A 19,207-nucleotide genomic window follows, 5' to 3' on the forward strand; every position below is an offset into this window, starting at 1 on the left:
GTCTCAACCAATAAAATCTCGCTCTGGGTTCCTGCTTCTAGCTTCCATTACACAACGACACGCACCACCACCAGTTAGTAAGCGTTGTCGGTTTAAAGGCTTTAGACCACCTAACTATAGTGTCATGAAAATAAGCAAAAATAATTTACAGTAATATATATCAACTGTATCTTTAAGGTTCATTCATTCGGAAATTGACAAAAGAAGAAAAGACGAGCGAAACCTAAGGGACGTCGACAAACCGGCAAACAAAGAGATCCCTTCTCGACGACAACATTTTTCCTCAATATTCTTTAGTTATGAGTCATGTGGCCGTCGAAAATTTACACGGTCTAGAACAGCAGGTGAGTTTTCTGTATTTATTGTTGTGTGTTCATATCTATAACACGTAGAAATGAGTAGAACGAGTCTGAAAATGCAGTCGTGGCTACCAAGCTAGCTGGTTAGCTTTGCTCGCTAACTACGTTAGCTGTAACTGCGTGTGTTGTCTAATCTCTGGGTAAAATGGAGGCCGGTGGGTGATAATGGTTGGTGACGATGGCGGTGCTTCACGTTCAACAATGCGGTATTTCTCACAATTGGGTTGATCCTTAACTATACCTCTAAGACATACAATCTAAACCCTATGTTCAATGTTGGTGACATTCACTTTTTTTTATCTGGCATTTATTCACTTGAGCTGATGATTGTTAGCCTGCTTGCTAGTTTGGCCTCTAGTTAGCGTTAGGTACGTACGCTAACATGAAAGCTAGCTGGCTACATTTTCTTCTGCGTCACTGTCACATTGTTTTAATCCCGAATGAACAAAGCGTGTTTATGCTTTGCACAGTTGCTGGCTAGCAACGACTGCATTGTTTGGTTTTGTGTTGTGCTATAGATTTTGTTGCCATGTTAAAGAACCTGTCATTGTTAAATCATCCAGTTGTTTTTGTCACCTGTAACGTTAGCCCAGCCGACAGTATCCAGGCAAACACCCATTAATTTGGTATGGAAGCATTATAAAAATTAGTCATACTATAACTGCATTTGCAAATGCAACATTTGTCTATGTTAAATATGGTCAAACATGGAAGATGAAACCTAGCAATTAGTTAGCTGTCATGACATTTTCTGATAGTCAGCAGATGCACATTTGACATGTGCTTGGCAGTGTGAAAGGATGTTGGGTCGGTGGGGGCCAATTTATTTTGACACAGGAAATAAGACCCCCTTTGAGCCATGTTGGTCACGCTCCTTGATAACCTGTATTTGTCTGTTAAAGTAAAGGACGCGAGGGGAAGAATTTCGGTAGCAGTATATACACTGCTCAAAAAAATAAAGGGAACACTAAAATAACACATCCTAGATCTGAATGAATGAAATATTCTTATTAAATACTTTTTTCTTTACATAGTTGAATGTGCTGACAACAAAATCACACAAATTATCTATGGAAATCAAATTTGGGGAGGTCTAGATTTGAAGTCACACTCAAAATTAAAGTGGAAAACCACACTACAGGCTGATCCAACTTTGATGTAATGTCCTTAAAACAAGTCAAAATGAGGCTCAGTAGTGTGTGTGGCCTCCACGTGCCTGTATGACCTCCCTACAACGCCTGGGCATGCTCCTGATGAGGTGGCGGATGGTCTCCTGGGGGATCTCCTCCCAGACCTGAACTAAAACATCCGCCAACTCCTGGACAGTCTGTGGTGCAACGTGGCTTTGGTGGATGGAGCGAGACATGATGTCCCAGATGTGCTCAATTGGATTCAGGTCTGGGGAACGGGTGGGCCAGTCCATAGCATCAATACCTTCCTCTTGCAGGAACTGCTGACACACTCCAGTCACATGAGGTCGAGCATTGTCTTGCATTAGGAGGAACCCAGGGCCAACCGCACCAGCATATGGTCTCACAAGGGGTCTGAGGATCTCATCTCGGTACCTAATGGCAGTCAGGCTACCTCTGGCGAGCACATGGAGGGCTGTGCGGCCCCTCAAAGAAATGCCACCCCACACCATGACTGACCCACCGCCAAACCTGTCATGCTGGAGGATGTTGCAGGCTGCAGAACGTTCTCCACGGCGTCTCCAGACTCTGTCACGTCTGTCACATGTGCTCAGTGTGAACCTGCTTTCATCTGTGAACAGCACAGGGCGCCAGTGGCGAATTTGCCAATCTTGGTGTTCTCTGGCAAATGCCAAACGTCCTGCACGGTGTTGGGCTGTAAGCACAACCCCACCTGTGGACGTCGGGCCCTCATACCGCCCTCGTGGAGTCTGTTTCTGACCGTTTGAGCAGACACGTGCACATTTGTGGCCTGCTGGAGGTCATTTTGCAGGGCTCTGGCAGCGCTCCTCCTGCTCCTCCTTGCACAAAGGCGGAGGTAGCGGTCCTGCTGCTGGGTTGTTGCCCTCCTACGGCCTCCTCCACGTCTCCTGATGTACTGGCCTGTCTCCTGGTAGCGCCTCCATGCTCTGGACACTACACTGTCAGACACAGCAAACCTTCTTGCCACAGCTCGCATTGATGTGCCATCCTGGATGAGCTGCACTACCTGAGCCACTTGTGTGGGTTGTAGACTCCGTGTCATGCTACCACTAGAGTGAAAGCACCGCCAGCATTCAAAAGTGACCAAAACATCAGCCAGGAAGCATAGGAACTGAGAAGTGGTCTGTGGTCACCACCTGCAGAACCACTCCTTTATTGGGGGTGTCTTGCTAATTGCCTATAATTTCCACCTTTTGTCTATTCCATTTGCTCAACAGCATGTGACATTTATTGTCAATCAGTGTTGCTTCCTAAGTGGACAGTTTGATTTTACAGAAGTGTGATTGACTTGGAGTTACATTGTGTTGTTTAAGTGTTCCCTTTATTTTTTTGAGCAGTGTATATATAAGAAAGAAAAAAAGAAACACATCTTTGGCAACAACCTCAATGATTGTTACAGATTTCTTGTCTATTTTGACAAGTGTATACTGGCTATGGCGTCTCAAGATGGACAAAAAGTACTATTACATCTTTTTTCTAGTTTTTCAAGCGGTCTTTTAAGGGAGTATATGAGCACACTCGTTCGGCTTGCTGACGCATGCAGAAGGCTTAAGACACACACTTCTCAGCATCCCCACACACTTACCCAACGCACACACCACATCACACTTCTCACTAAGTCTGAACTGTAACACGGAAAGCTACTGGTCTAATAACGTACACTACATCGCAAAAGTATGTGGACACCTGCTCGTTGAACATCTCATTACAAAATCATAGGCATTAATATGGAGTTGGTCCCCCCCCTTTGCTGCTACAACAGCCTCCAATCTTCTGGGAAGGCTTTCCACTAGATGTTAGAACATAGCTGCAGGGACTTGCTTCCATTCCGCCACAAGCATTAGTGAGGTCGGGCACTAGTGAGGTCGGGCACTGATGTTGGGTGATTAGGCCTGGATCGCAGTCGGCGTTCGAAGAACTTTGGGATGAATTGGATGGCATTGAGGTCAGGGCTCTGTGCAGGCCAGTCAAGTTCTTCCACACCCATCTCCACAAACAATTTATGTATGGACCTCGCTTTTTGCACAGGGACATTGTCAAGCTGAAACAGGAAACGGCTTTCCCCAAACTGTTGCCACAAAGGTGGAAGCACAGAATCATCTAGAATATCATTGTATGCTGTAGCGTTAAGATCTCCCTTCACTGGAAATAAGGGGCCTAGCCCAAACGGTGAACAACAGCCCCAGACCATTATTCCTCCTCCACCAAATCTTTACAGGTGGCACTATGCTTTCGGACAAGTTGTGTTCTCCTGGTATCTACCAAACCCAGATTTCTCCACCGGACTGCCAAATGGTGAAACATGATTCATCAAACCAAAGCACGCGTTTCCACTGCTCCAGTCCAAAGGAGGCAATCTCTACACCACTCCAGCCGATGCGCTGTGCATGGGGATCTTAGGCTTGTGTGCGGCTGCTCGGCCATGGAAACCCTTTTCATGAAGCTCCCGACTAACAGTTCTTGTGCTGATGCTTCCAGAGGCAGTTTGGAACTCGGTAGTGAGTGTTGCAACCGAGGACAGATTTTTTCGTGCTTCAGCAGTCCCGTTCTGTGAGCTTGTGTGGCCTACCACTTGCTCCTAGATGTTTCCACTTCACAATAACAGTACTTAAAGTTGACCGGGTGCAACTCTTGCAGGCCAGAAATTTAACCAACTGACTTAATGGAAAGGTGGCATCTTATGACAGTGCCACGTTGAATGTCATTGATCTCTTCGGTGAGGCCATTCTACTGCCAATGTTTGTGTATGGAGATTGCATGGCTGTGTGCTCGATTTTATACACCAGTCAGCAACGGTTGTGGCTGAAATCCACTAAATTGAAAGGGTGTCCACGTACTTTTTTCCTGTAGGTTCAGTGCAACCCAAATTTAGCATATCTGATTCAGCTAGTTAAGGTGTTGTTGAGCAGCTAAATGGTAGAATCGGGTGGGTTAAATTAGAGTTGGATGGTAGATCTCCAGGAAGAGGGTTGTGCAGCCCTGTTCTAGCCTATTGGCAGTTTTGAGTGTCTGCCTTGTAAGAAAATATCTTTGGTTGCTTGCAAAGGTACACCCACGGTAGACTGCTCTGCAAAATGTACAATTGGAATTTACTGTATGGATTGTGGTGGTGGGGGGCAACGAAACTAGACGGGAGTTCCCTGCTTCACATATGTTTAATGGGGGAAGCACTGTAGTATAAGGGATATTCATGTCTTTCTGCTTTCTGGAGATCAACAGTTTGTCACACTTTATTTGGATAGTGTGACCATCTGTTGATAAGCAACTGCTGGCGTAGGAAAGGGTTAGGGTTAGGATAAGTGTTAGGGTTAGTAGATTGTTAGTTGAAATGTTACTGTAGAGCATCTATAGATGGAGTGTTACCCAGTTTGTCACTCTTTGTCTTGCAGCTTACTGTCCTATATGCATGTTTATAATTACATTTATTCATAACAGTGTTTACCGTAGTACTTAACTATACGTATCATTTTCTATTTCAGCTTGCTGTCCTAGGCTTGAACAATGCTGACGGGCAGGGCGGAGGCACTGGCAGTAAGTGATCTCTACTCTTTGAGCCAAAGGACATCTAGTTTGTGTTATGGTGATCCTTTTCTTTTATGATCACTTGGTCTGAAGCAGCCCTCACTCTTATCCTTTCCTTCAGGGCCATTGGGTGGTTCAAGGACTGAATATACCCCCCCCAGATGGCCTTTTTAATGGATAGTTCATACCCCAAAGTCAAAAACTTGTCAGGTGTTTTCAGACCTTAGTAGTGGCTTGAAGTCGGTGCTGAGTTAGTGTTCTGCAGGAAACTGCAGATAAATTATTTGTACCATCCAATCACAGGCCTACGAAACATCCCAGTCCTGACTTCACTGGCCTTTGTGGGAAAGAGACTAGAGTAGGGAGCTTTAAACTATTGGGACTGACTCACATTTTCCATTAGTATTACTAGGTTCATTTAGGTGTAAGATGCCATCAAGTGATTTTAATTTCACTTATTTATTTTTAGCCAATTCATGCTCTTATTTATGAAATAGCATAAATGCCATTTAAGTTTTCCGTTTCCTCATTTGGGGTACAAGACGGTTAACATTTTTTTATTATTTGTTTTATCAAACAGGCCAGATATGGTACTTAATCCCTATTTAAATTAAAGGGATTGAGACATCCCTAGAATAAGACTAGGAACCCATTAGACCTGTGACGTGTTTGTCCGTTTGTGTACAGTACTGCCCTTGTGTTCACAAGTCTGTCTCTCTAGGGACCTGTTACATTCCACCTCATTTACGGAACCAAGAGGCTTCCAAAAATGGTAAGTGTCGCCCCCCCCCATCAACACTACCACCTCTATGAGGTATGCCAGTTGGACACCGTAAAAATGCCCTGGCCCCATAGTGGTCAAGAATGCCATAATGCATTGTAGTGGACCATAATAAACATTTCACTAAATTGATTGAGCTAGCAACAATGCTGTGAAATTCCCTCAACTAAAAAGCAGACAATTAGTTTTAGTGTAATCTTGACCATTTCTTCTCGCTGGGCTGGGACAAGGTCAGCTAGAGGGAGACCCGGATGTATTGATTTTCTCCACTAGTTGGAAACAGTGGCGTAAAGGTTGCGTTAGAATCCCCATCTTATATAGCCAGCCGCTTGTTTTTATTTAATCCCAAAAGTCACTACAGGAAGACAGACACAAAACCGTGTATATCCAATGTCCATTTTGTGACAGCATCTGGGAACTGCTTTGACAAACCATCAACCACTCCATTTCCATGCTCTTACTGGCCAACTTTCGCAGTACAGCGGCAGCATGTTTTCATCATGAAGCCCCCCCATGATTTTTTTTTTTTTTTGCAGCAGATGTTTTCTCTAGACCGAGCGCTTTGTCAATGGCACCAGGAAGCTGTAAGTCCCTTTACAGTCCGCTCTTTGGCTGAGGGACGCTCTGGCGTTTATTTTAAATGTTATCTTTATTTTATTCTGCATGTTTGAATTAAATTGCCTACCAGAACAGTGGTCTCACTCAATTTGATTAGAAAACAAGGCCGCATGCATTTCGACAAGGGGACTGGAGGCTCTCAAATTACATCTTTTAAACCACATTCCAATGGGTGAAATTAAGACATGACTGGCTTTTTCCTGCATTAAGGGTGTTGGCATCCGCTCACATGCTTACATTTTGTTCAAACAAAAAACAGCCTCCATTAGTTATGTAATTCCAACATACTGCTTAATTGCAAGGTTTCCATTTATTTGTGTGTGGAATTTAAAGTGGTAGGTATTAGCAAATTAATGCTGCTTGCATAACAAAAGTTCCTTAATCAGGACCCTAGTTAATGAGACAAATTATTGACTTGTGTAGACTGTTTTATTGTATGGATTGCGCATTGTTTACTGGGAAAATAAGCCAGGTCGTTTTTAATTGAAGTATTTCCCTTTTCAGAGGCATCCATGCAGTAACAAGTGGTGGGTGTCTGGGATGTGAAAGTCAAAGGAACCAAGAAGGGCGTGGTTCCATTGTGCCTCTAACCCCTACTAGCTCTAAAGGACCTCAACACATTTCTTACAGCCATTCAGGTCGTTCTAATCTGTGAACATAGAAAGGCCAAAGGGAAGTAGCTAAAGGCTGAAATGGAACTAGGCCTACTTGGTCCAAATCTTTCTTCCTATAGGGTCCGTTACTGCCTACCGTTACTGCCTACTTCCGTTGTGCCTTTGAGCAAGGCACTACCTCTAAGTGCTCTAGGGGTGCTGCTCTGCCGCTGCCCCTGTGTTGCTCCCAGCCTGTGGTGTCTGTCAGATTGGGTACTGTGACAACAAAAACTAAAGAATATCTGTGCAAATGGACCAATAAACAAAGTATTGTATTGACTGCGTATGATGAGGAAACCCTCTTGTACTATGGGAGTCACCATGTCTCCCCTCTATTTCCTTTCTGTTTTTACACAAGATACGCCTGGTGGTTGGGACGGCGGACGCAACAACGGCTTCGTGCAGAATGGTTACCACGACAACCGCATGAATGGAGGCAACCGGTACAACAGTGGCCCGCCTCGCATGGAGAGGGGCAGGGGTGGTGGAGGTTTCCGCGGCGGCAGGGGCGGGTCCTACAACCCGGTACAGCCTATGCAGAATGCCGGCATGTTTGGCGTCTACGACAACAAAGATGGCGGCGGCTGGAACACAACTAAAGATGCCTACACCAGCTTTGGCGCGCGTCCTGACAGGGGGAAGTCTGCTTTTTTCAACAACGGCGGGAGTGCGCCACGAGGAAGGTGAGAACTAGATAATTCACTCCCAAGCCCTTATCCAACAGTTTTCAGGTTCCTCAGAGTTCAGTGCTGTACCATGAGGCAACTCATTAGCAAGCCAGCTTTCCTGACCCCTGTGGTTATGTTATGCTTGACAGTTACCAGCGTGGAGGTTTTGTAGGCAGTGGAAACAGCCGCTGGGTGGAGGAGTCCAGGGATGACGAGGACTGGTCCAAACCCACTCAGGCCAATGAGCGCCTGGAACAGTGAGTAGTAACCTAACCTACCCCCCTTTCTGCATACTAATGATATTTCAATAATGAGGGGTTACCAATGTCATTTTACAATACATCACTATCCGCTTTATCAATATCCCCTCTTGTTAAAATGGTCACGTAGACCTTTCTCTGTCACTTTCCTGACCTTCTGTGTTTCTGCTTCTCCCCAGGGAGCTGTTCGCTGGTGGCAACACAGGGATTAACTTTGACAATTACGACGACATTCCTGTTGAGGCCACTGGCCAAAACTGCCCCCATCACATTGACAGCGTGAGTCTCCAAGTATTCTTGCCAAATGATCCAGTAGCCCTTATGTCCTATTAGTCAGCATTTTGTTAGTATTCTTCAAACCAGAAGTGTTTCCCTTGGGCTCTACTGAGCAGCTTGTGTGGTGCTGTTGCTCACCCTGCACATACCCCCCCCCCCCCCCCCCCCCCCCCCAAACAGAGTTGCGTGAAAGCTGTTTGGTGTTCATTTGAGTGACTGGTTTGTCTTTGTATTTCAGTTCCAAGACATAGAGATGGGAGAGATCATAATAAGTAACATCGCCCTGACCCGCTACACTCGGCCCACTCCGGTCCAGAAGTACGCCATTCCAATCATCAAGAACAAGAGGGACCTGATGGCCTGTGCCCAGACAGGTTAGAACCAGAACAAACTCCAAATTGGATTGGTCTGGAGAGCTATATGCAGATATGACTTACAACAACTGTATTGTACTGTAGTTGATTTAGGTATATGACTAATATAAACTGTGTTCTCTCAGGTTCCGGTAAGACTGCCGGGTTCCTGTTGCCTGTACTGAGTCAGATCTACAATGAAGGCCCAGGAGAAGCCCTCGCTGCCCAGAAGTCTGGAGGACAGGACAACGGAAAGTATGGTCGCCGTAAGCAGTACCCCCTCGCTCTGGTCCTGGCCCCCACCAGAGAACTGGCCCTGCAGATCTACGAAGAGGCCAGAAAGGTAAGCAACTGCCCCCCCCCCCCTTCTCACCTGGCGTGTTATTGCGGGTGTAGCAAAATGCTTGACACATCCACACAATGTGACCACACACACAGAGAGGACAGACATCCCATCAGCATCAATACCAGCTAGGTCGGTAGCGGTCTGCCAGTGGGCCTCTGTCTCTTTGTCTCTGTTTTTGTTTTGATGGCCAACCAGCCAGGGTTGGTATTGGGGAACTGCAGTGTAACACACAATCATTGTTTGTGTTTTCCTTTCTCTTGTCCCTTTCCCTGCCTTCTCTCTCTCTGTACCCTGTATTCACCCTCTTCCACCCCTTTCTCCTGCTGTAGTTTGCATACCGGTCCCGTGTGCGTCCTTGTGTGGTGTACGGAGGGGCTGACATTGGCCAGCAGATCAGAGACCTGGAGCGAGGCTGTCACCTGCTGGTGGCTACACCTGGACGCCTGGTGGACATGATGGAGAGGGGCAAGATCGGCCTCGACTACTGCAAGTGAGTAGACTTCCAACAGTCTGGACTGCTGGCAGACTGAGCTGTCTGAGACACAACTTCTGGTTCTTGACTATATTGTTTTTGAAAAGGTGCAGACAAGTTACAAAGCCCCAGGGCCCAGTCACTAGGCACTTTACCTAGATGAATAACCTAAGCCCCATTCGCATTGGATTAGTTTTACTGGGGGAGATGGGAGTTGTGAACAAATCACCACATCAGTAATTTAAGTCCTGTCCAAATATTCCATGTCAGTCATTTTTAAATAGCAGGAGAGTAATAAATCCAGCTGGAAAAACATCATTTTTTTGACTATCGTCAAAGTCCTTTGATAATACTAGTACTGTGCGACTCGATATCCCTGTCTTGTGAGAGAAATGTCTTGAGTTTGACAGGCGTTGAAAAATGCGTTGCAAGTCTGATATTTAGCTCGCATCTGTAGACTGGGGGCCTTTTTTAGGACATTTTGTACTGCAGACCGCTAAAATACCCTTATGATTGTACTTCCTCAATCAAAAGATGGCTTGGTATAGTTTAGAAATTTGGGAGCTAAGCTCTAGTTATCAGTGTAGCCTGTTGTCACCTGGACATGTTGAAATACACTGCTCAAAAAATAAAGGGAACACTAAAACAACACAATGTAACTCCAAGTCAATCACACTTCTGTGAAATCAAACTGTCCACTTAGGAAGCAACACTGATTGACAATAAATTTCACATGCTGTTGTGCAAATGGAATAGACAAAAGGTGGAAATTATAGGCAATTAGCAAGACACCCCCAAAAAAGGATTGATTCTGCAGGTGGTGACCACAGACCACTTCTCAGTTCCTATGCTTCCTGGCTGATGTTTTGGTCACTTTTGAATGCTGGCGGTGCTCTCACTCTAGTGGTAGCATGAGACGGAGTCTACAAACCACACAAGTGGCTCAGGTAGTGCAGCTCATCCAGGATGGCACATCAATGCGAGCTGTGGCAAGAAGGTTTGCTGTGTCTGTCAGCGTAGTGTCCAGAGCATGGAGGCGCTACCAGGAGACAGGCCAGTACATCAGGAGACGTGGAGAAAGCCGTAGGAGGGCAACAACCCAGCAGCAGGACCACTACCTCCGCCTTTGTGCAAGGAGGAGCGCTGCCAGAGCCCTGCAAAATGACTTCCAGCAGGCCACAAATGTGCATGTGTCTGCTCAAACAGTCAGAAACAGACTCCATGAGGGTGGTATGAGGGCCCGACGTCCACAGATGGGGGTTGTGCTTACAGCCCAACACCGTGCAGGATGTTTGGCATTTGCCAGAGAACACCAAGATTGGCAAATTCGCCACTGGCGCCCTGTGCTCTTCACAGATGAAAGCAGGTTCACACTGAGCACATGTGACAGACGTGACAGAGTCTGGAGACGCCGTGGAGAACGTTCTGCTGCCTGCAACATCCTCCAGCATGACCGGTTTGGCGGTGGGTCAGTCATGGTGTGGGGTGGCATTTCTTTGTGGGGCCGCACAGCCCTCCATGTGTTCGCCAGAGGTAGCCTGACTGCCATTAGGTACAGGGATGAGATCCTCAGACCCCTTGTGAGACCATATGCTGACACATGCACATTTGTGGCCTGCTGGCGGTCATTTTGCAGGGCTCTGGCAGCGCTCCTCCTTGCACAAAGGCGGAGGTAGTGGTCCTGCTGCTGGGTTGTTGCCCTCCTACGGCTTTCTCCACGTCTCCTGATGTACTGGCCTGTCTCCTGGTAGTGCCTCCATGCTCTGGACACTACGCTGACAGACACAGCAAACCTTCTTGCCACAGCTCGCATTGATGTGCCATCCTGGATGAGCTGCACTACCTGAGCCACTTGTGTGGGTTGTAGACTCCGTGTCATGCTACCACTAGAGTGAGAGTACCGCCAGCATTCAAAAGTGACCAAAACATCAGCCAGGAAGCATAGGAACTGAGAAGTGGTGTGTGGTCACCACCTGCAGAACCACTCCTTTATTGGGGGTGTCTTGCTAATTGCCTATAATTTCCACCTTTTGTCTATTCCATTTGCACAACAGCATGTGAAATTTATTGTCAATCAGTGTTGCTTCCTAAGTGGACAGTTTGATTTCACAGAAGTGTGATTGACTTGGAGTTACATTGTGTTTAAGTGTTCACTTTATTTTTTTGAGCAGTGTATATCTTCACACCTAGAATAAAAACCTCCAGGCTTCCGTCATAACTGTCAATTTATTGAGTAGGAAAATAATTAATTACGGGACAGTTTGGGGAAATAAACATAACCCATCTGAATCGTCCTTTGGAATAAGACATTCTGGGGTAATAATTACATAACCAGCGTTCTCTAGTAGTACTAGCGCTGTGCAAATAGAGCTCTAGATGAATTGCGTACATGTGGGCAATATGATTCATTCCACCTAGTCCATCAGAGTGCAAGCAAGAGCTGAAACTATATTGCTTAGCCCAGCTCTAACTCCTGATGCAGCTTATCAGACTATTGATTAGTTGAATTGGCCTGCTGGACAGGAAAGGAATCCTACATACCCATGAATCTCTGACTGATGGGAAAACGGGTCTACAGCCAATCCCTGACCCTGTCTCTCTTAGTTACCTGGTGCTGGATGAGGCTGACCGGATGTTGGACATGGGTTTTGAGCCCCAGATCAGACGCATCGTGGAGCAGGACACCATGCCCCCTAAAGGCATCCGCCAGACCATGATGTTCAGTGCTACCTTCCCCAAGGAGATCCAGGTATACACATGGTGTTCAACTCACTTTCCTAAAGATATCATGGTACATGGACAATAATTGTTACTCTCCAGTCCCCACAATTGCTTATGTATTTGTCAAAGTGTTGTGCTTAATGAGGAAAGAAGGACGGTGTTATTTGCCATTTGTCCTCTCTATGGTGAATTAACTCACCTTTCCACACACATTTAATCAACTGCCCTCCATGTTGGCTCCACAACAATAACATGAACCCCTCGGTCAGATCCTGGCGCGTGACTTCCTGGAGGAGTACATCTTCCTGGCGGTGGGGCGCGTGGGCTCCACCTCCGAGAACATCACCCAGAAGGTGGTGTGGGTGGAGGACGGTGACAAGAGGTCCTTCCTCCTGGACCTGCTCAATGCTACAGGTAACTACCTGGACTATACCTGTCACTGGCTCAACCCCCTCTCCTGTCCCCTGTCTGTTAGTGTGTTACTTACTGAAACTTTTACTTGTAGTGCAGGGTTTCTCAAAGCTCATCCTGGGCACTCGCTCACTGTGTTCTGGATTTTATTCCAATTAAGCAACAATTGTATATACATTGATATGTGGTTGGTAAGGACATTCAATTATCTGAAAAAAATTGGTTGAAATTCAGTTGAAAGGAAAACCTGCATTGACAGTGGGTGTTTGAGGACTGGAGTTGAGAAACCCTGTGTTTGAATAGCCCCTCGTTGTCTTATGAATATGTTGACTTGATCAGTTGGGCTAGGTGGAATCTGCAACGGCAGGATTTCCCAACATCAGCTGTCTTTATTCAAATCCAACTAAATCCTGAAGCTAATCATTGATTATGCAGACATGTCTTTGATAGGACAGCTTCCCAGCAGATTCCACCTGCTCCTAACACTAGGCTAGTTCCTGATTTTTAAGCTTGTCAGATGTAAGCTATAGAACTTAGAAGATGGGTAACCATTCAGCTGTGATGGTCTAGTATTGCTTGCATTAGGTATTCTGTTCTTTCAGATGGTCATATGCCTGGGTTGTGTTCAGTGGGCAGTTGTGTGTTGAATGTGACCCAGTGCTGGTAGTGTCATAGGGTCAGATGTGAGGTGAAGACTTGTACTCTAGCTTAGGTATGTTGGCTATCATAAACTTACCCTGTCTAGTATCCCCAAACCCCAGTTACTCCTATGCAGAGCCATGTACACAGAGTTTAGGAAACCATCCTCCATGTTGGCACCAAATGTTCCTGAACAATAACATTCTAATAATGAGATCGTATTGGAACTTGTTGGTACCATTAATGGTGGCCATTGGGTTTTCTGAACTCTGTTGGCTAGCCTCCCCCTTTTAATGTCACTTATGAACTGTTGAAACTGCAATGAGTTTATCATCGGGTTTGGTTTTATCCAAAGTCATTCCGAGCGAAGTTCAGGACAATGCAGGTGAAAACATAGAGAAACCTGGTAAGTAGGAATTTATTATTACTAAAGTGGATGTAGAAGCTTGTATCTCATTTCATATTTCAGTTTATTGCTTGGCCTGTGTTGGTTACCCATATTAGTCATCCATTTGTGTCCAGATGAGAAGGTCCCGTTGGTTCTGATCAGCCATCTAGTGTGGTTGTCATTGTGAGGTCATTCACTGTTTTTGAAGGGTGTTGTCTCCTTTGTGTGTTGATTTGGGAATCCGTGACTGTTGATTTGTTTAGCCCACACCCTGCTTGCTACTGCAACCGTATGCTATTTCCTACACTTATTCTTTTGTTATGATGGCCATGGCAGCTTGCAAAACGTTCACTGCAGGTAGAAAAATCAATAACATGATCCACTATTCTACCAGATAGATATGTTTGAACATGTTTCTCTATCTGAATGTGCTGTAACATTTTAAACCTTTTGAAGAAGCCCTCTGGTCATCATGCATCACGACTCACTGTAGAGTAGCCCGACACAGCTTTAGATATGCAGCTTTTCTTTGCCAGAGCCTCCATCTCTTAGCAACACTATGGATGTTTCTCCTCTCTCTAAACACCCCTGGTGATTCAGCCCCCTCCTTCCTTCTCAGATCCACAACCACAGAGGGTAGTGGGTAGATGCTGTTTCCATACCTGTAATGTCTCCCCTGGGGCTCGTTTAGGAGGGTACTGAGCAAGCGCTGAACATTGCAGATAGAAATGCCACGAATAGACCTGACGCTAACCCTCCCATGTCAGAAACCAAGGCCATGTCTGTTATACAGAATCAATTTCTCGGAACATTTTTAAGCAGTGACTCACCGGTCTTCCTTCTCCTCCCCAGGTAAGAACTCTCTGACGCTGGTGTTTGTGGAAACCAAGAAGGGAGCTGATGCCCTGGAGGACTTCCTGTACCGTGAGGGTTACGCCTGCACCAGTATCCATGGCGACCGCTCCCAGAGGGACCGAGAGGAGGCTCTGCACCAGTTCCGCTCGGGACGCTGCCCCATCCTGGTCGCCACGGCGGTGAGTCTGCAAGCTGACATTTTGGTTTGAATTCTACAGCTCTGTTACAGGTAAAATATATTGGTTGACAAATGATAGTGAAACACACTAGGTGTTTGGCCTCATACTGTTCAAGGCCTGGTGTTTGTAATGCAATATGTTTGCATGTTGGGGTCATTTAAAAAGGGAGCTAACATGCTTCTGTTCAAACAAGAAGGCCAATAGTTGTATTCGGTCTCTTTTACCAGGTGGCTGCCCGTGGCCTGGACATCTCCAATGTCAAGCACGTCATCAACTTTGATCTGCCCAGCGATATAGAGGAGTATGTCCACCGTATTGGCCGTACTGGACGTGTGGGCAACCTGGGTAAGCTTCTACAACCTTCAAGAACTCTCAACTCACCACTCAGTGACATGTAATGCACATTTCTTTTATTTAGATAACTATTTGACTGTAACATGGTGAACCCTCTCTCCCAGGTCTGGCCACGTCGTTCTTCAACGATAAGAACGGCAACATCACCAAGGACCTTCTAGACATCCTAGTGGAGGCCAAACAGGAAGTGCCCTCCTGGCTGGAGAGCCTGGCCTATGAACACCAGCACAAGAGCAACACCCGCGGACGCTCCAAGAGGTACGCACACACTCTTACTTACACACACCTACATAAAGGAGCAGAAGTACAAGGTTTTAGAGACATTCACTCTCTTAATCACTGACTCATCCTCTCTGTTTAGGTTCACCTCTGGTGGCTTTGGAGCCAGGGACTACCGTCAGACCAGTGGCGGCGGCAGCACTGGAGGGTTCGGGGGTCGCGGTGGACGCCAGCCCGGTGGACATGGAGGAAACCGTGGATTTGGTGGCGGCGGTAAATATCCATTAAAACCTCACAATGGAGCAACATTTGGTTGTAAATATTACTGTTGGTCTATCCTACAATTCTTAGGACACAAGTCCAAGAGTTAGTGTTTAATTCCAACCATGCTCCAACACAGTCCTTATTCTCCTTTTAACACTGTCCTGATTCCCCCCCACATCACAGGTGGCTTTGGAGGCAACTTCTACAGCAGTGACGGCTATGGAGGAAACTACTCTCATCAGGGGGGAGTGGACTGGTGGGGCAACTAAACATCCCTCCAACCCTATCCCCCTCTACCTACACCTCCCTCCTCCCCCCACCATCGCAGTGGGTCGCGCCACGCTAAACTCACTGATAAGGAAACCACATGTGTAACCTAAGCCAGACTATAGAAACCCCCGTGTAGCTTCTAAACAGACTGCAGTACATTACCAGCTGTGATTCTCTGACCGCTTTTCCAAAAAATGGAGCTGAGAGACAGGGGACCGAGAGGACAGCTGACCAAGAGGAAAGCTGGAGCCACTGAGCGATTCCTAAAGAAACATGGCACCGCCAGGCTCTGGAATCATCGTGTGGTCGCCCGTAGTGACTATAGCGTATTTAGGATCTTGGGACTTGCAGTTCTTTTCTTTTTTTCACTACAACTGCTTTTTCTTTCTTTGTAACAAAACAAACTGAGGATCATTTGTTTGTAAATGTACTGTGCCTTTAACAATTAGATTGTTTTATCTGTATTTTCTTTTAAGTGTCATAACTGGCTAAAACCTGGCCAATAAGAACTAAATTATATATTTTTTTGTTTTGGGGTTTAAACGTGGTTTTGTTATTTTATTCGGAAGGAAAACAAAATAAGCTTGAACTAAATATCAAACCTTGGCAAACACTGAGATGACATGACTTGAGTGAGTCATTTGTCCATTTGAGCTTCAAATTTGTCACAGGGTAATCTGATGGCTCAAACTAGCTCCGACCTCATGTTGCAGACATCCTATGAGAATTCCATTATAGGTTTTCAAACCCTTGTGACAAAAGTGCACTTCAAGGATAAAGAGTTCAAAATATTTTTCGCTCACTCTATCCTGGAGAGGAATATGGTAGTCTTCACTAAACGAGCCATTCCAGTTGTACAATTTTAAAATTGAATATTTAAATGATATGTCCATACATACAAGCTGTTTGAGCAAGTCGATGCTCAAAAGTTCAGTTCCCCACTTACAAATTGACTTGGCATTGTGGCAACTTCTAGCTGCCTGGTGGGTGAATTTAGTTTTTGAGCTTTTTTACGTAAACATTTTGAAGGATGGAAATTGACAAATATCCATCCTTCTGAGAGAATGTTTCTTAAAATTGTCAATTCTAAAACAGCGCTTGCCATATAGAAAGTGAAGTTCGAATGGTTGCCATAGGACCACACAGTAACCTGGGTGGCTTTGCTTTTTGTCAAGGTCATCCTGGGATGAAATACGCATGCAAGTGTTGTTGTTTTTTGGTCAAGGAGTTTAAAGAAAAAATGCAAAAGGAAATTCTGCAGCAGGCTTTTATTTCATTACAAAATGTCGTTCTCTTACACCTTTTAATTTAGTTCTCTTTTTCAAGCTGCGTTCGAATCCGAAGGACATTCTCGGGTTAACTGTTTAAAGACACAAGCTCTTCCTCCTCAGAGTGTAGGAAGGTCAGAAGTTAAGGGTCAGCAATGTACAGGCGAGTAAACTGAACTGCACACGTAGCAAAGGGTGATGGGAAGTGCAGTTTATTTACCAGTGCACCATTTTAAGAGGCAATGAGGTTTTCCTGTGTAGTGAATCTAGCCCACGTGACCCGGCCAAAGACGGGGGTGCTTTATCTATCCTTCATTTCTGACAGAACCAATGCAGCTATTCTTCCCTTTGTAGGGTTGGGCCGCCTTGGTGTATTATGTAAAACCACTGGCCAGTCTACTACTATAGCTGGCCAGTTTACTACTATAGCTGGCATCCAGGCTTCCTCCTTATATAGGAGGGAGGCCCAACGTTGGCAAGAAAAATGGCATTTTAAGTGCAATAGGTATATATTCTCAGTGTCTGTTGTGCCTTGACATTTGAATCAATAACAGTGAGGTGGTGGTTATGAAGCAGATGCACTGACGGTATTGTGTTAACTTCAGATTGAATGGTGCTACCTAAGTTAGGTCTAGGCCCCTTTGTGATGTTACTTAACGGCCATCAAGTTTAAAAAAACAAACATTTTATTGCACATCTAGAGTTTTATATAAATGTCTTGAGTGTGTGTCCTTAAAGCTTCCGAATTTTGTGTGTGAGGAGATTGTGAAAAACGCAGCTTGTTTACGAAAGGGGAAGGGTTATCACTATTTAAACCAGGATTTATTTGGGACCAGGGGTTAGTTCAGTAGCAGTCTGAGAATTGAGCTATTTGCACACAGATTACTAGATTCTACTTTTGCTGCTAGTTTGTGTAATTTATTAAGCATTTTTGAGAAATATTTATTTTTATAAGCCTAAAGTGATAGTTTAAGAAACTTGACCAAAAGACAGTACAAAAACACTGGCACTTGAATGTTGAATGTCACCGGTATGCGTGGAAATTTATATTTTTCGGGGTAGTGTGAGCTTTTTAATGTCAGTCATATTGGACTCAATCAAAATCCACACCTGTTACTTCTAGTAGTACTGGCCACATGGCCACACCGTCTAATCAACCTTAACGTTTAATTGGCAAACAAAATTCGAAACAAACAACCAATGCCAAGGTTTGGATAAAAGTGATAACATTTTCTAAAAAATATTGTACCAGTGCAAGAAGTGTCCAGATTCTCTCCAATTCAATTTGCTTTTCCTTGTTTTTGAGGTTTTTTCCTCCCCCAGTGACTGTCTGGCACATGGCAATCTTAAGAGAAAAAAACATGTGGTTCTGCTCTGTTGTATTTGCATATTTGGGCCTCTGTTCTGTGGAGTTGTGTGTGGTGAGTCTTAGCTGGATCATTGGCTGACTGAGTCTGAAAAGTAAAGGTTTGGATGAAACGTATGAATGGAAATGTGAAGCTGCAGAGAGGAGAGGTTGGAGAGCTTTCGGCTGGCCAGACACTCCCCTGAACGCCACTGAGTCACCCACTAGTTTGTATTTGCTTTATGTACTAGTTTAGAGGCTGTGCCCTGCACGAGAAAACACCTGTGCATTTATTGTATGATTTTACCCAAATTAAAAGTTTTGACTTGAGAATACTTAACCAACTCTTGTATTTTGTCTTTGCATATCCGGAGTTTAATATTCAACATTCAAGCCTGCGCTATAAAGTTATTTATTGACTATGATAAATATATTACATTCCACCTTCATTAGTAAAACATTTACAAAATAAGTGTTCCCTTGCACACCCACAGTGATTGAGATGGTTTGACTAGTGGAGGTCAACAACCCTTATTAATTGAACCAGGGCTGGAACAAAAGCCAGCACACCCTGTAGCTCCAGGAACAGGGTTGGTGACCACGAATACAGGAAGACGATCTATGTGCTTATTGGTATCGGGCTGAAAGGTAATTGGTTGGTCTTCTGGTTTGACATCTGGCCAGAAGTCTGGATTCTCTTGGTACCATTTGACTGTAAAACAAATGAAGGAGAGGACACTTTAGAGATTCACCCCTTGTGCTAAATTATATATGAAAGTCAATCTAAGGAATCCATAGAGTAATGTGTTCATGT

The 19,207-nt window shown here is 45.1% G+C and overlaps 2 protein-coding genes across 5 annotated transcripts in view; one reads left to right on the forward strand and one right to left on the reverse strand.

Moving 5' to 3' along the window:
- On the forward strand, positions 1-18,733 carry LOC129859839 (ATP-dependent RNA helicase DDX3X-like). Of its 3 annotated transcripts, XM_055930008.1 has the most exons (17): positions 1-344; positions 5,011-5,062; positions 5,775-5,825; positions 7,464-7,788; positions 7,923-8,030; positions 8,213-8,312; positions 8,548-8,683; positions 8,809-9,005; positions 9,338-9,498; positions 12,085-12,229; positions 12,471-12,615; positions 13,607-13,657; positions 14,492-14,673; positions 14,901-15,018; positions 15,132-15,285; positions 15,389-15,519; positions 15,694-18,733. In XM_055930008.1, exons 1-17 carry the CDS (start codon positions 300-302, stop codon positions 15,777-15,779), a joined length of 2,187 nt encoding a protein of 728 aa, XP_055785983.1. In that variant the 5' UTR covers positions 1-299; the 3' UTR covers positions 15,780-18,733. The 3 variants fall into 3 exon arrangements, with proteins under 3 accessions (XP_055785983.1, XP_055785984.1, XP_055785985.1); XM_055930009.1 differs by lacking the exon at positions 13,607-13,657; XM_055930010.1 differs by lacking the exon at positions 5,775-5,825.
- The window catches only part of LOC129859842 (dTDP-D-glucose 4,6-dehydratase-like), a 12,024-nt gene continuing 9,846 nt past the window's right edge, over positions 17,030-19,207 (reverse strand). For both annotated transcript variants that reach the window (XM_055930013.1, XM_055930014.1), the window contains exon 12: positions 17,030-19,105. In XM_055930013.1, the coding sequence (XP_055785988.1) occupies positions 18,915-19,105 (191 nt within the window). In that variant the 3' untranslated portion in view covers positions 17,030-18,914. The remainder of the gene's footprint in view (positions 19,106-19,207) is intronic.

This window comes from Salvelinus fontinalis, chromosome 7 (assembly GCF_029448725.1).
Source record: "Salvelinus fontinalis isolate EN_2023a chromosome 7, ASM2944872v1, whole genome shotgun sequence".
NCBI lineage: Eukaryota > Metazoa > Chordata > Actinopteri > Salmoniformes > Salmonidae > Salvelinus > Salvelinus fontinalis.

Coding starts and splice junctions, on each gene's coding strand:
- LOC129859839 (XM_055930008.1), top strand. CDS start 300: ATGAGTCATGTGGCCGTCGAAAATTTACACGGTCTAGAACAGCAG. Junction 8,313..8,547: donor GCCCCCATCACATTGACAGC/GTGAGTCTCCAA, acceptor TTTGTATTTCAG/TTCCAAGACATAGAGATGGG. Junction 12,616..13,606: donor GGACCTGCTCAATGCTACAG/GTAACTACCTGG, acceptor TTTTATCCAAAG/TCATTCCGAGCGAAGTTCAG.